Source organism: Pleurodeles waltl, chromosome 2_2 (genome assembly GCF_031143425.1).
Source record: "Pleurodeles waltl isolate 20211129_DDA chromosome 2_2, aPleWal1.hap1.20221129, whole genome shotgun sequence".
Taxonomy (NCBI): Eukaryota; Metazoa; Chordata; class Amphibia; order Caudata; family Salamandridae; genus Pleurodeles; species Pleurodeles waltl.
The window spans coordinates 1,135,414,349-1,135,430,306 of NC_090439.1; the positions used below are offsets into that span (position 1 = coordinate 1,135,414,349).

The 15,958-nt window shown below is 45.5% G+C and overlaps 1 protein-coding gene across 1 annotated transcript in view; it reads right to left on the reverse strand.

Moving 5' to 3' along the window:
- Window positions 1-15,958, reverse strand: part of BOP1 (BOP1 ribosomal biogenesis factor) — a 319,190-nt gene that overhangs the window by 255,919 nt on the left and 47,313 nt on the right. The window contains exon 3 of the mRNA XM_069221018.1: window positions 834-956. Coding sequence (XP_069077119.1) covers window positions 834-956 — 123 coding nt within the window. The remainder of the gene's footprint in view (window positions 1-833; window positions 957-15,958) is intronic.

Sequence of the window (15,958 nt, forward strand, 5' to 3'; positions counted from 1 at the left end):
ACGTAAGTATAGTAAAAAGTGAGTATAGGCCTTGGCAAGTAGTTTGACTTGCCGAGTCAATGTGGCAGTAAACTGCACACGCAAGCCCCACAGTGGGAGGCCTGAGACAAGTTTGAAAGGCTACTTCTGTGGGTGGCACAATCAGCGCTGCAGGCCCATTAGTAGCATTTCATTTACAGGCTATAGGTATATGGTATACCATTTTAGAAGGGACATTCAGGTAAATTAAATAAGCTAAACATATGTAAACCAATTATATCAAGTTTTGTGGCAGAGAGCACATGCACTTTAGCAGTGGCAAAGTGCCCAGAGTCCTAAATCAAACATAAAAAGGGTCAGAAAAATAGGAGGAGAAAGGCAGCAAGTTTGAGGATAACCCTACAGAAAGGGACATTTCCAACAATATACATTTGTTCAAACACATTTATTCGAAAGATTCCAAGACCTTGACTTGTTTTAAAATAAACAGCACTTTTTATGTTTGCTTCTAGGTGTGGTATATTCTCTGGAAATGCTTTAAACTATTGCTCAACAGTAATTAAAAATGCACAACCCATTGAATTACCAATTATTTTTTACTGTGTTTTACCAGTGTACACTGTGCCTACATATATGCGCTATTTGTCACTAAATTTTATCTAACTCCCCTCAATTATGTCCAACAGCCACCTTAACCTCCCATATACTAAATAGAACAATTATATTTTATATATTTTGCCCCACTACCAGGGCAACTATGGCTATACTCCCAAAAGGAGGACCATTCAGTAGCATGCTAGACACTTCAACAGCACCATAACAGATCCCAATCAACAATCAAAGTGCATCCTTACCTCCTCGTCGGACGTGTCCTCCTCATACTCATTGGCTGCAGTGCCTGCAGGGGTCTCACCAGATTTTGGGGTGGTCTCAGTCTCTGCCTTCTTATGGCCTTTCTTTACCTTCTTCTTTGCAGTCTATAAAGGATAGCACAACAAAAACAAGAAGCATGAGCCACTCATGACGATCTCCTGCAGCCGACATGCTGGGAAGGAAACCCAGCTCAAATATATCTAGAGGGCAGACTCTTATCACTGCCATCAGCAGAGGGCCTATACTGATCACCTCCTGCGAAACATTACAAAAGGGCCCACTGCGATCACCATGGGGCCACACTGGTCTCTAAGAGCGGAACATCAATGGAGCAGGGCCCGTCCTAAACAGCATCAGCAGAACAGCACTACGCGACCCATCCTGACCCCAATAACCAGAACATCACTATACAATTCAGAATGATCACTAGCAAAACACCACCCTAGGAGCCATTGTCACCTGCAGCAGAGCATCACCCAAAGGCCTACCTTGTACATTAAGAGCAGAACATCAACAAAGAGCCTGTCCTGTTCACAGATACAGAATATTCCCACAAAGCCCATCGGACAACTGGAAGTGGCGATCTTTAGTTACCAGGCTCACTTTGTAGCACTGCAGTCTGTCTCAGAAAACACAGAAACCGTCAAAAGGGAGCAAGAGCCTATAACATCACACAGATGACAATTGCAGCTCAGTGACCTGTATTAACCCTTGACCAAATCTCTTACTCTTCCTCATAGTAGTATTCATTTCAGAGGGGCGTCCACATTCCAGAGAAAGGCAACCCTTCTTTCCACACTGGTAATGTCCATGACTTCGGTGATGACTAAGTTCTTTTGCCCCTCTGATAGTGTCATCTTGTAGGCCTAGAACGGACCGCCTACCTGCAGTTTTGTCTGCCTTACTTACAGCAGAAACCTCAGAACCTCCATCATCAGTGTAAGATACATCTTCCTGGAAAACCGCTACAGACCGCTTAGAACTAACTACCAGCTGTCAAACACCCTCTGCTTGAACCTATTTTTCTTTGAGAGTGAGCTGAAACTTTTACTAAAGTTATATGCTTATTTTTCTGAATAGAATGATTTAACGTTCAGGTCCTTGGTTTCCTCCAAAGATGCCTGATTCGCCCCCAAACCAAGTTAAAAGGAATTAGATCAAAGGTAAGGGGTAACACACTATCTATAATAATTCAAATCATAGGTCCCATATACCAATTAGAAATATTTTATTCTTCATTTCAAAGTTAGGTACAATAAGCTTTTATAAGATAATAGCCAATGTGTTTCGTTCTTTCATACACTGGGATTTCTGCAGGGCTGTAAATAAAATAAACATCCGTTTCCAGAAACCTGAGAGTGGGTTTAAGTCACCATCTTGGTATATTGGACCATAATATGTATATTGTTAAGTTCACAACTGGTATCGACAGAAAATGTAAATCTAGAGAGCATTCCATAGAAAGCAGTGTTTGTGGTGTTGGAAAACCAACAAATACACAAATGGTACATCTTGCAAACTCTGCTCATCATGTACATGCTTCATGTGAAAACAAGCAACATGGTAATCTGCTTTTAAAAGCAATTGAGTCAACAGCAGAAGTGTGCTATAGGAAGGTTGCTTGCCCCTTACAGTGGGTAGGTCACTGACTGGTGGGCACAGACTATGGCTTTACATATTGGTTTATAAGTAACTGACACACACATGAATTATCGAACCTAGGATTTGAATTATTTAGGGAATTTACAGGTTGTGTGTCTTATATATCTGATGTCATCTGTTTTCGGCATCGTAGGCAGCAGTACCTCTCGCAGCAGGGTGCTGTTTGGAGACGTACCACTGAATACTAAAAGGACTAAGTGAGTGTGGTCCCTTGTGTTGCCACAGCGGTTAAAGCTAAAACATAACCCTTAGTCGCAGTGGAACAATCTAATTTAGGAACGGGCTTCGTCTGCAACTGGAATATGCAAGAATCGTTTGTAGATTTAGTTCAGCTGGGAAGGGATTCACATCAACTCTAAAAGGATGGAGTCAGATGAACATTGTGAATACAAGTTAACAATATCAGAACGAAATTCCTAAAATATCAAGATATGTTCCAGAGCAAAGGGTTAGGTGGGGATGATAGACGCTTTCCATTAGAGATCAGTAGGTTGACAACTTGAACTAACAGGCATACATTTTGGAGTGAGAACAGAGGCAGCAGAGATGTGTTTTAGGATTTTGAGTTCACGGCCAAAACAATTCAAGTTCATTGGGCATACAGTAAACTTGTGAGATGGATGTGCACTTCAGTGCTGTGTTTGTTCTGCTTTCAAACCAGCTGGTTCACTGGTATGGCATGTCCCCAGGCAGCTGGTGACCAGCAGGATAAAGGTGTCATGACTATTATTTACTGGTAGCCATCATTATGCTATATATCTCTCCACTCCCTTCACTACGAAGAAGCCAGCTTTGCATAAAGGTGATCGACAGTAACTGAGCCGGTTTTGAAGAAAGCAAGTATTTTCTTGCCGTCACCATCAAAATGAAATTGAGAAGTCTTTGATACAGATGATCTTGCCAACAGACCACATCAACGTGGATTACCAAAGAAAAGAAGTGTTGCGGTGACTTTGTGATTCACATCCCCTCGCAGACTATGGCATTCTAGAATTCAAAGGCTTTGGAAATTGTCACCACTGGGCAATATGTGCAGTGCCCACCTCCCCGCGCCTGCACAGTTCTTCAAGCAACACAGACACCTCAAATTGCAATTACTTGAGTCTCACTGTGGAGCAGTCTCACTCACTTCAACAGAGCTTTGAGCGAGCTACTCTTAGAAAGCAAATTCTAAGACAAGAAGAGCCTGGTGTGATCAGCTGCTGGAGAACTAAAATTAATTTAAGGAATTATTATCTCTGTGTTGGCAGCAGCTGATGAAATTCACCTCTCCATCAGAAATGTGTTTCTGCATGTGAAGTATACATTCATATAGATTTTCAACAGTTCTCTTGAGAAAAATCAAAATCACCTTAGTTTTCAGTTCAGATTGCTTAAAAAAGAAATTTCAATTGGTTCTAGGAGAATACCCTTGACAAAAGAATGCGGATGCCCCAAGTGGACAATTTGCCTCCAAGGAACACCCATTAATGATACCGAGCTACTAGAGGAGTCTAGCATTGCGCATGCCTTGTTTAAAGTACACTCCAGCTGTGGTCCTTTCTGGCTATTCATGCTGGAGACAAAGCGAGGTTTGTATCACTTCACTAGCAAACCACTGGGACTGGAAGCTGGGCCTGGGTAGTTTTTTCCTTGTTCTCCGAGTGGATGGGATAAGCAAATGGAAGAAGGCTTAAGATATGGAAGGAACTCCTATCCCAAGAGCTTGGGCCCCACCACCTTGTTGGATTAGCTCTGTGCAAAAGTCATAACGGGTGCATCCATAGTAAAAGCGTCGCTGGATAGCAGTCAGTAATACAGGTTTGCACCCTCCCTGCCAGGTCACTGTTCTTCACAGCCACCTTGAACCTTAGAAGAGGTTCTGGCATAAAAAAAATGGCTCCCAGGACTGCGCCAGGTATACACCTTCGCCTGTTCCCCACAGGATGGTAGCTCAGGAGATAGGCAGCAGATGCAAACTTAAAGCTCCATGGCAGCAGGCATGGGCAGAAAAGATCAGCCCAATGAACCTATTCAGCCCTCACCTCCTTGTCCCCTAAACTCCCCACCCTCTCTCTCAGGCCATGGCTTCCATTGCTCTACATTTCTGCACCCCAGGAGTCTCTGTCTTTAACTTTGTATTTCAGTACAGCAAAGCTGAGTGAAATTAAGAGATAATTTCACAAGAAATCGGAATCAGAAAGAAAGGAGGGACAAAAAGGATGAAAAATAAAGATACAACGGGTGAGAAAGTGACTGTGGCTGAGCTTGAGTGGGGCTCTTGCTCTCCACGTACTCCCCCGGTGCACTCTTGTCCCGGCAGATCAAAACGATGGCGGGGTGGGGGTGGGGGGAATGAAATGTACAAACAAGGAACAACATGAGAGGCAGCAGAGGACAGGCTATTGAGAGAAGCAATACACAGAGGGCATGACACCTAACTGATAGAATGAAAAGGGGTGAAGAAGAACGCAGGTATTGAAAAGGAGCAATATACATAACAGCCAGAAAGAGGGAGGACACACTAAGATGTGAAGACTGGCAAAGAAACAAAAGAGGGAGGAGAAAAAAAAAAAAAGGAAAATGAATTCAGGAGAATGTGTGAATGGAGATAAAGGCCATGCACAACTCTGAAAGAGGGCAAAAGATAAATAGAAAGAAAAGGATAAATGAGTGATCTAGGTGAATAAGGTGAGAAAGGATAGGAGGGTCAACGAACAAAAAATTGTAAAAGGGAGAAGGCAAGGGTGGATATAGAAAAATAAGCTGCCGTTAGAGGACTAAAAAACAAACAAAAAAAAAAAAAGGTCTATGAAAATAAGCCAGGGCGGAATAACAAAATATAGGCATCTTGTGGGCGATTGATAGCACAATCAATACACACAGAGGGTCCAGGACTAATCTTTGGGTCCATATAGGAGCTCTCATGGGTTCCTGATAAAGCTCACTTGGGTTCCTAAAGGTGGTCTGGTAGGTACATTGAGGAGTACAACTGAAAGCCTACAGTGCCCGTGTGTCATCCCGTTGCGTGCTCAATGGGGAGCTTACAGAAATCTATGTAGGTGGCTATATGAACCTCAAAGGGTTTTTCTGTGAGTTATGCTGAGTCCATGAGGGAGGTCTGTATTGCTCCAGTAAGGTGCCTACAGGAATATTCGAAATCCCACCCATGTTGGTGTGGTTCTCCCCCGGTTTCCTTTGACTCGATACTGGTATATGTACTCGCACATTAAGAATTTACTAATCGGGTTCTCACTCCAGGTTATTTCCCTTAAAACATCAACAGTTTGAAAGACATAGCTGCATGTAAATGCGCTGTATTTAGTTTCTCAGCTGCAGGCACCCGACTGACCTATCCTTTGGGGCGAGGTAGCAGAGCTTAGCCCTGATCGCGAGGGACAAGCTTCCCCGCTTGCATGAATCATCACACAGCTGAAGAGGCCTTGGCTGGATACAGGCAGAGGAGACTGCAATGGATTATGATGGGAGGCGGGCTAGGCTCCTCAGTGCAGCAAAGCATCAAAGGGCCCATCTAAATGAATAGCAAAATGCACAGAATTATGGCTGGGGGATGGGTTGGAAGGTGCCTGGGATTATAAATTGTAGAATCCATTTTGTTTTGGTTTCCTTTTTGTGACATGTAATATGAAGCTTGCCAATGTCAAAGGTCTTGAAGACCCACGCTAAGCATGCAGTGACCACAAGGCCTCGAGAAATTATGGAAAGCGTGAGTTATAAGCGGATGTGTCATTTTGCCACTTTGTTACTGTTGCACATTTCATAATATGTCTAAATACAGGTCACTTGCCAAAAAATGAATGGATAAATGCCTGGAACCACCCCACAGCCGGCTTAACCTTCCACAGGGGTAAACCCCCTTGCTTGGCTGAGTACCTTGAGCAGGATGTATTGAAATCTATAAAACTCATGTGAAACATTGTGGTTTAATGTAGTTCCTGAGAGAGGCTATGCTCCACGCTGCTGCATTACATCAACCATTTTACTTTGACTGAATTCATTTTATAGATCATAAGACTTGCACAAGGTCAAAAAGCCAATTATGGTAGGATACCTGTAAATGAGAGCATCCCACTTTAATCTTTAGAAGCTGAAACGTTCAAAAAGGCAGTGAACTGACCACACACACAGTAGAGATACTGGAACCAAATTGTGGCTAGTTTTGGGTTAGAGAATTACAACAAGAACGTTACCCCACTGCTGCAAGGGATTATATTTCATGGTACTGAGGGTTCAAGAAGGAGAACATGTCTACAGTCTTCATATGTGTGGAGACTGCACCCTACCCATCTGTAGGACAAGAACTAGACAAAGACCCTTCCAAGAAGGAAGCACTTGAGCGAGTGAGGGTGTGAGAGTGCAAGTGCGTGTGTGGGGCCTGTCACGACTGGATCAAACGCGCATGCTTCTAAAAAAACATAGCACTGAAGACTGAACACGCTGAAAGACAGCCAGACCACGAACATGCAGACCTTGGAAGCAGAAGAGCGACTGGTGGAATTGTGGGAAAGGGCTGCTGGCGTCCAGGACAGCAACTGTGAACATTTCTAAAAGACAATCAGAGTGAGACGATTTCCTGGTGGACCCTAGGTATCTATAAAACAAGCATTTGCAATGCAATGGGTCTCGCATTTGCTTGAGTTAGAGCTATTAGCGTTGTAAATTCGTAACTGGACTTTTCTTGCCACATAAATTTGAAATGTAAAGTAAAACAGTTGACAAAAGCAAGTCAATTCAAAGTGCCACGGACGCCATGAGCGCGAAGGATAGACATTATAGGAAAAAGAAGTTCGCTTGCAGTCAAACGTATCAGCAAACGTGCTATTATCCATGTAACAGGGTCAGTCCCCAAGGCGGTAACATAACCGTCCCAAGGCGATACTAACGTAAAGCATTTACCAATGTCAAAGGATTTTTGAAAGGCAAGCCCATGAATGAGTGAAAGTGATGGTCATGAGGTGTGCGTGGTTAAGAGCCAACATAGATACTAACACATCGGAAAAGCAGCATTTTTGCGCTTATGCTCGACCTAAAATGGACACCAGAAATGACTCTTCTAGTGAAGAAGACCAGATGTAATTGGTTTTGCTCTGGTCTTTGCTAAGATACTTTATTGAAACTGGGAAATGAGTGACAAGGCTAGCTTCCTCTCACTGTGAGCTTTTACTCTGAAGGAAAATTATGCAGGGGAAGGTAGGGAACCTGGTGAATGCATCAAAACGTACCCTGGAAGATGAACACTCCCTGCTGGCTTAGGCAGGCTCGAATATACCAAGAGAGACTCAGTCTGCCCTGGAGATGCAACCGGGAGACCAACCACAAGGAACTCTGTAAAGTCTGGAAACTGGATTGAGCCTCTCTGCATTAGGCACCTAATTTTTATCCAGGTACTCAAGCCTAAAGGAAGACAAAAGCAGGTTGTCCTGGAGGTGGGAGGAAGTCTCTAGTGTCCACTTTATGCTCTAAGTGTGTAGTGGAAATGTTATTTTGAAACCCTATACTTTTGAAATGATTGATTTGTTATCAATAAAGTCATATCGAATATATATATATATATATATATATATATATATATCTATATCTATCCCCTTAATAAACCAAAGGTTAGGGACATTACAGTGAAGTTCTGAATTTACTCGCTCAAAACCATAGAAATTCAGCAGTTATAATTGAGAGTTATTTCAAGCAACTACAACACGCACCTTAAGGTAACTTTCACTTGATCCCCCATCATGCACAGATTTTTCTTTGACTGCTAATGTTGCATTTATATTTATAATGACTTTATATAAGTTGTCATGAGTGCTGTAATATCTGGGGTGATTAGCAGTGGATGGCGAGGGCGCAAGTTATAGTTACCTGAAATAACTAACTGCTGAATTTCTAAGGTTTTCAACAAGTAAATTCAGAACCTAACTATAACATCTGTTACCTTTGTTTTTTCCAGAGAATCTCTGTGTTTTCTTTAACGTAAAGTCATTTTAATGTTATTCCAACCACCGCTGCACACTGCCTTTGATCGCGTGCAGCTGGGGTTGGCCGCAGGCCCAGCCGCCAACCCTCAATAACCACCCAACCCCAGTGGGTCTGTGAGTGGATGTATGAGAGTGTGTGTGTGCGTGCGTGTGTGTGTGCGCGTGTGTGTGCGCGTGTGTGTGCGCGTGTGTGCGTGTGCGCGTGCGTGTGCGCGTGTGTGCGCGTGTGTGCGTGTGTGCGCGTGTGTGCGTGTGCGCGTGCGTGTGCGCGTGCGCGTGTGCGTGTGCGCGCGTGCGTGTGCGTGTGTGTGCGTGTGCGTGCGAGCGTGTGCGTGCGAGCGTGTGCGTGCGAGTGTGTGCGTGCGAGTGTGTGCGTGCGAGTGTGTGCGAGTGTGTGTGAGTGTGTGTGTGAGTGTGTGAGTGTGTGTGTGTGTGTGTGTGTGTGAGTGTGTGTGAGTGAGTGTGTGTGAGTGAGTGAGTGTGTGTGAGTGCGTGTGAGTGCGTGTGAGTGCGTGTGAGTGCGTGTGAGTGCGTGTGAGTGCGTGTGAGTGAGTGCGTGTGAGTGCGTGTGCGCGTTATTAACTGTGGAAGTGACTAGCCACAGACTACAAAAGCCGTAAATCTACACCAAACCAAGGTCCTTCTTCCTAGCTATATGAGCTAAGTGCTTCTTTCAATGTCCTAATATTTGTTATTGTGCTTGTTGGGGGTGGTGGAGGAAGAAGGTGCGGGGGTGGCTTGTGTGGCTTAGATGGGTTCAGAGTGGAGGCTGCTAGAAGGCAAGGTGATGTAAGTTGATGCCAGGAGCTCAGTGGATAGTCACTAAACCTCAGTGGAATAAGCATGTGGATTACAAAAGGACTACAGCAGTGGATCTGTATTAATAATCAAATTATTTAAATATAGTGTACACTGAACTGATACTTAAAATATCAAGGGGTTGGGGTGCATGTCCGTACTTACTGTGCAGCACCAAACAAGCATAACTTACAGCACCATTTGCAGAAGGAGCACTAAGAGAGCTGAGTATTTTAGGGCCACAGGTACCATCAGTACATTTAGCAAATTCTTAACTTCAATTTTTTGCAAAGCGCAATTAGGAAGTCACAAACCGTGAGGTACAACACTGTGTTTGACACTGTATGCGACTCCCAGTGGGTAGCAAATGCACCTGTCTCTAATATTCATGAGGGAGGTTGCAATTTGCAACCTGTTGGGAATGGCCAAAATCAAAGGGTTGGTGGCCTGCTGGGGTCAGCAGACCACTACGTCTGTGATTGTTAAGTCAATAAACCTTTTCTTTTCAAGAGTAGAGGGACCACTCCCTGCTCTTAAAAAATGCTTGTGCCCACATTCGCAAAAGGGATCCCTTCCCATTTGCAAATGGGTTACCACCAACTTGAAGTTGGTGGTAAACTGAATGTTTTGGAACCGCATCCCAATCACAAAACATTCATACATCCCCCTGCGACTCGCTATTAGGAAGGAAAGCCCTTAACACGCCCCTTTCTATTACTGACTCGCAAACCCTATTTTGCAATTCGGTTATAAGTTACTGAATCGCAAAATAAGGTTAGTACATGTCAAAAGGCTATTTAGCAGTCGCAAACAGCCGATTCTCCGTTTGCAAATGCTAAAACCTTTTGTACATGTGGCCCTTACAGCTCTTTAACAGAGTGTTGTTGCCAGGCCGAACCTTAGCATAATTATGTCCTTGGCTTTATAGCCGTAATGTTGGCATTTGTATCAGTCAATGTGGGACCTGGTATCATGATGATCATACTTAAAATGATGTGGTAGTCTCTGCTTTGAGTCTGCCGATGAGATAATGGTGCCCATCCTTTCACTGGGTGCTTTGATGCCAGGCCGCCTTGGGCATCTTACAAAGCTACTGAAGGTTTGTGGACATGCAAGTCATGTCTGTGCCGCGATCAAAAATCATGCTGCTAGGAACTCCTGGCAGCCGAGCAGCATCCTTGGTATTTAATAACCACGCACGGGCATGTAAATCAAAGTCTTTCCATGTGCTGCAAGAGTGCATTCCAGCACTTGGTGGCAAGGACAAGCTGATATTTAGGGACTACCCTTAGCACTAGAAAGGAAACACCAGCCTCTTAAAACAAAAAAAGTTTTGCCTTAAAACCACAAACATTTGTTCAATAGGACAGTCATTCCATTATTAGAAAATGACAAGCTGATATTTCGAGACAAAATTAGTACATTTAAGAGCTACTGAAAACTGATACGTGATCAATAATTCATTCTCATTACAAGAGAAATCTAGCTGATGGTTTCTCAGTGGTACAAGGAGGCAGAGTTCCTCCTTCGTGTTAATGCTGTTTATTGTAATATTTGGTATCTGGCACTTGGACAGCGTAGGCTGGTGTAACCTGCTCACTGCCTGAACCTGGGAGGTTTGTGTAACTTGAATTGTAGTGCTGCTGAATGAGTGTAGGAGCCTGGCCTGGTTTGTAGTGAGTACCAAGGGGTACTTACACCTTGCATCAGGTCCAGGTATCCCTTATTAGTGTAGAGGGGTGTCTAGCAGCTTAGGCTGATAGAAAAGGTAGCTTAGCAGAGCAGCTTAGGCTGAACTAGGAGACGAGTGAAGCTCCTACAGTACCACTAGTGTCATATGCACAATATCATAAGAGAACACAATACACAGATATACTAAAAATAAAGGTACTTTATTTTTATGACAATATGCCAAAGTATCTCAGTGAGTACCCTCAGTATGAGGATAGCAAATATACACAAGATATATGTACACAATACCAAAAATATGCAGTAATAGCAATAGAAAACAGTGCAAACAATGTATAGTCACAATAGAATGCAATGGGGGCACATAGGTATAGGGGCAACACAAACCATATACTCTAGAAGTGGAATGCGAACCACGAATGGACCCCAAACCTATGTGACCTTGTAGAGGGTCGCTGGGACTGTAAGAAAGCAGTGAGGGTTAGAAAAATAGCCCACCCCAAGACCCTGAAAAGTGGGTGCAAAGTGCACCTAAGCTCCCCAGGGAGCACAGAAGTCGTGATAGGGGAATTCTGCAGGAAAGACCAACACCAGCAATGCAACAATGATGGATTTCCAGACGAGAGTACCTGTGGAACAAGGGGACCAAGTCCAAGAGTCACGATCAAGTCGGGAGTGGGCAGATGCCCAGGAAATGCCAGCTGTGGGTGCAAAGAAGCTGCCACCGGATGATAGAAGCTGTGGATTCTGCAAGAACGAAGAGGGCTAGAAACTTCCCCTTTGGAGGATGGATGTCCCACGTCGTGAAGAAGCTTGCAGAGGTGTTTTCGTGCAGAAAGACCGCAAACAAGCCTTGCTAGCTGCAAGGGTCACGGTTAGGGTTTTTGGATGCTGCTGTGGCCCAGGAGGGACCAGGATGTCGCCAATTGCGTGAGGAGACAGAGGGGGCGCCCAGCAAGACAAAGCCCACTCAGAAGCAGGCAGCACCCGCAGAAGTGCCGGAACAGGCACTACGAAGTGGAGTGAACCAGAGCTCACCCGAAGTCACAAAGGAAGGTCCCACGACGCCGGAGGACAACTCAGGAGGTCGTGCACTGCAGGTTAGAGTGCCGGGGACCCAGGCTTGGCTGTGCACAAAGGAAATCCTGGAAGAGTGCACAGGAGCCGGAGCAGCTGCAAATCACAGGGTACCCAGCAATTCAGTCTAGCGTGGGGAGGCAAGGACTTACCTCCGCCAAACTTGGACTGAAGAGTCACTGGACTTTGGGAGTCACTTGGACTGAGTTGCTGAGTTCAAGGGACCTCGCTCGTCGTGCTGAGAGGAGACCCAGAGGACTAGTGAAGCAGTTCTTTGGTGCCTGCGGTTGCAGGGGGAAGATTCCATCGACCCACGGGAGATTTCTTCGGAGCTTCTAGTGCAGAGAGGAGGCAGACTACCCCCACAGCATGCACCACCAGGAAAACAGTCGAGAAGGCGACAGGATCAGCGTTACAAGGTCGAAGTAGTCGTCTTTGCTACTTTGTTGCAGTTTTGCAGGCTTCCAGCGCGGTCAGCAGTCGATTCCTTGGCAGAAGGTGAAGAGAGCGATGCAGAGGAACTCTGATGAGCTCTTGCATTCGTTATCTAAAGAATTCCCCAAAGCAGACACCCTAAATAGCCAGAAAAGGAGGTTTGGCTACTTAGGAGAGAGGATAGGCTAGTAACACCTGGAGGAGCCTATCAGAAGGAGTCTCTGACGTCACCTGCTGGCCCTGGCCACTCAGAGCAGTCCAGTGCGCCAGCAGCACCTCTGTTTCCAAGATGGCAGAGGTCTGGAGCACACTGGAGGAGCTCTGGGCACCTCCCAGGGGAGGTGCAGGTCAGGGGAGTGGTCACTCCCCTTTCCTTTGTCCAGTTTCGCGCCAGAGCAGGGCTGGGGGATCCCTGTACCGGTGTAGACTGGCTTATGCAGAAATGGGCACCATCTGTGCCCATCAAAGCATTTCCAGAGGCTGGGGGAGGCTACTCCTCTCCAGCCCTGACACCTTTTTCCAAAGGGAGAGGGTGTAACACCCTCTCTCTGAGGAAGTCCTTTGTTCTGCCTTCCTGGTCCAAGCCTGGCTGGACCCCAGGAGGGCAGAAACCTGTCTGAGGGGTTGGCAGCAGCAGCAACTGCAGTGAAACCCCAGGAAAGGCAGTACCCGGGTCTGTGCTAGAGACCCGGGGAATCATGGGATTGTCTCCCCAATACCAGGATGGCATTGGGGGGGCAATTCCATGATCTTAGACATGTTACATGGCCATGTTCGGAGTTACCATTGTGAAGCTACACATAGGAAGTGACCTATGTATAGTGCACGCGTGTAATGGTGTCCCCGCACTCACAAAGTCCGGGGAATTTTCCCTGAACGATGTGGGGGCACCTTGGCTAGTGCCAGGGTGCCCACACACTAAGTAATTTTGCACCCAACCTTCACCAGGTGAAGGTTAGACATATAGATGACTTATAAGTTACTTAAGTGCAGTGGTAAATGGCTGTGAAATAACGTGGACGTTATTTCACTCAGGCTGCAGTGGCAGGCCTGTGTAAGAATTGTCAGAGCTCCCTACGGGTGGCAAAAGAAATGCTGCAGCCCATAGGGATCTCCTGGAACCCCAATACCCTGGGTACCTCAGTACCATATACTATGGAATTATAAGGGTGTTCCAGTATGCCAATGTAAATTGGTAAAATTGGTCACTAGCCTGTTAATGACAATTTGAAAGAAATGAGAGAGCAGAACCACGGAGGTTCTGGTTAGCAGAGCCTCAGTGAGACAGTTAGTCACTACACAGGTAACACATTCAGGCACACTTATGAGCACTGGGGCCCTGGCTGGCAGGGTCCCAGTGACACATACAACTAAAACAACATATATACAGTGAAATATGGGGGTAACATGCCAGGCAAGATGGTACTTTCCTACAATGAGCTATCAGGAGCGAGTGAACACTAACAGTAATAGCCAGAAATTGTGAGATCTGTGCGCCTACTGAGTGTTTCACCATGTCCCCTTCCAAATAGCTTCATGTTCAAAATCCAACCCTGAGAATCTACTTTTACTCTGCACGATAGAAAAATGAAATACAGAAGTAACAATAGATTCAATACACATTTGGAAAAATAATGGATGATGTGAAATTACAAACCCAATATATATTTTTTTTTTTTATTAACAATGATATGTGGTTTTAGGGCAGTTGTGCCATTTTGGGAAAGGCAATTCTCCAACACCTCAGGGAGAAGCAGGCTTGAGTTTCAACTATTAAAGTACTGGAATATTTTCTTTGTACCCTTTCCAAATCTTTGGCTTTTATTTGAATCTATTTTTCAGGACATTAACACTTTAGGGGCCCTTCAAGCCCTCATGCTCGGATCCAGCTGAGCCGGGTATTTGCGCCTCGTCATTTCCAAAGTTCTTCATCCACCACAGTACTCACTCGCTACATGCGACGGGGGCCGGTGTGTCAACGCTTGTGAGGGCTGCATGTGCTGCACAGTCAGGACCTACAAGAGCGGCTTACTGAACACAAGCGTCCAAACACACGCTCGACAACCACTCAAGGCACCCTTGTCTGTGACGGTTGTAAACAGTGGGCATTTAACTGGCGTAAAACTAAACCCCAGACGCACCTTTTAGTACCACTAGGACAGGTTGGATGCTTAGTAACTTGTGATCCAATTTTGATAATTTTTGCTGTTTAATAGTAATTAAAGGTTTCTTTTTTTATTGAAACTTGGGTTGTATTTTAGGTTCTTTTTCTCTCTGAATGCACTGTTTTGTTAATTCACACACACACACCCCACCCCCCCTCCTCCTCCTCCCAACCTGTCCCCAAGCAACATCAACGGTCTCCACAGACACTTTCCCCTAGTGTAGGAAGTTGGCTCTGTATGTGCTATTTCAAAGTAAGGAATAGCATGCACAGAGTCCAAGGGTTCCCCTTAGAGGTAAAATAGTGGTAAAAATAGATAATACTAATGCTCTATTTTGCGGTAGTGTGGTCGAGCAGTAGGCTTATCCAAGGAGTAGTGTTAAGCATTTGTTGTACATACACATAGACAATAAATGAGGTACACACACTCAGAGACAAATCCAGCCAATAGGTTTTTGTATAGAAAAATATATTTTCTTAGTTTATTTTAAGAACCACAGGTTCAAATTCTACATGTAATATCTCATTCGAAAGGTATTGCAGGTAAGTACTTTAGGAACTTCAAATCATCAAAATTGCATGTATACTTTTCAAGTTATTCACAAATAGCTGTTTTAAAAGTGGACACTTAGTGCAATTTTCACAGTTCCTAGGGGAGGTAAGTATTTGTTAGTTTAACAAGGTAAGTAAGACACTTACAGGGCTTAGTTCTTGGTCCAAGGTAGCCCACCGTTGGGGGTTCAGAGCAACCCCAAGGTCACCACACCAGCAGCTCAGGGCCGGTCAGGTGCAGAGTTCAAAGTGGTGCCCAAAACACATAGGCTAGAATGGAGAGAAGGGGGTGCCCCGGTTCCGGTCTGCTTGCAGGTAAGTACCCGCGTCTTCGGAGGGCAGACCAGGGGGGTTTTGTAGGGCACCGGGGGGGACACAAGCCCACACAGAAATTTCACCCTCAGCGGCGCGGGGGCGGCCGGGTGCAGTGTAGAAACAAGCGTCGGGTTCGCAATGTTAGTCTATGAGAGATCTCGGGATCTCTTCAGCGCTGCAGGCAGGCAAGGGGGGGGTTCCTCGGGGAAACCTCCACTTGGTCAAGGGAGAGGGACTCCTGGGGGTCACTCCTCCAGTGAAAGTCCGGTCCTTCAGGTCCTGGGGGCTGCGGGTGCAGGGTCTCTCCCAGGCGTCGGGACTTTAGGTTCAAAGAGTCGCGGTCAGGGGAAGCCTCGGGTTTCCCTCTGCAGGCGGCGCTGTGGGGGCTCAGGGGGGACAGGTTTTGGTACTCACAGTATCAGAGTAGTCCTGGGGTCCCTCC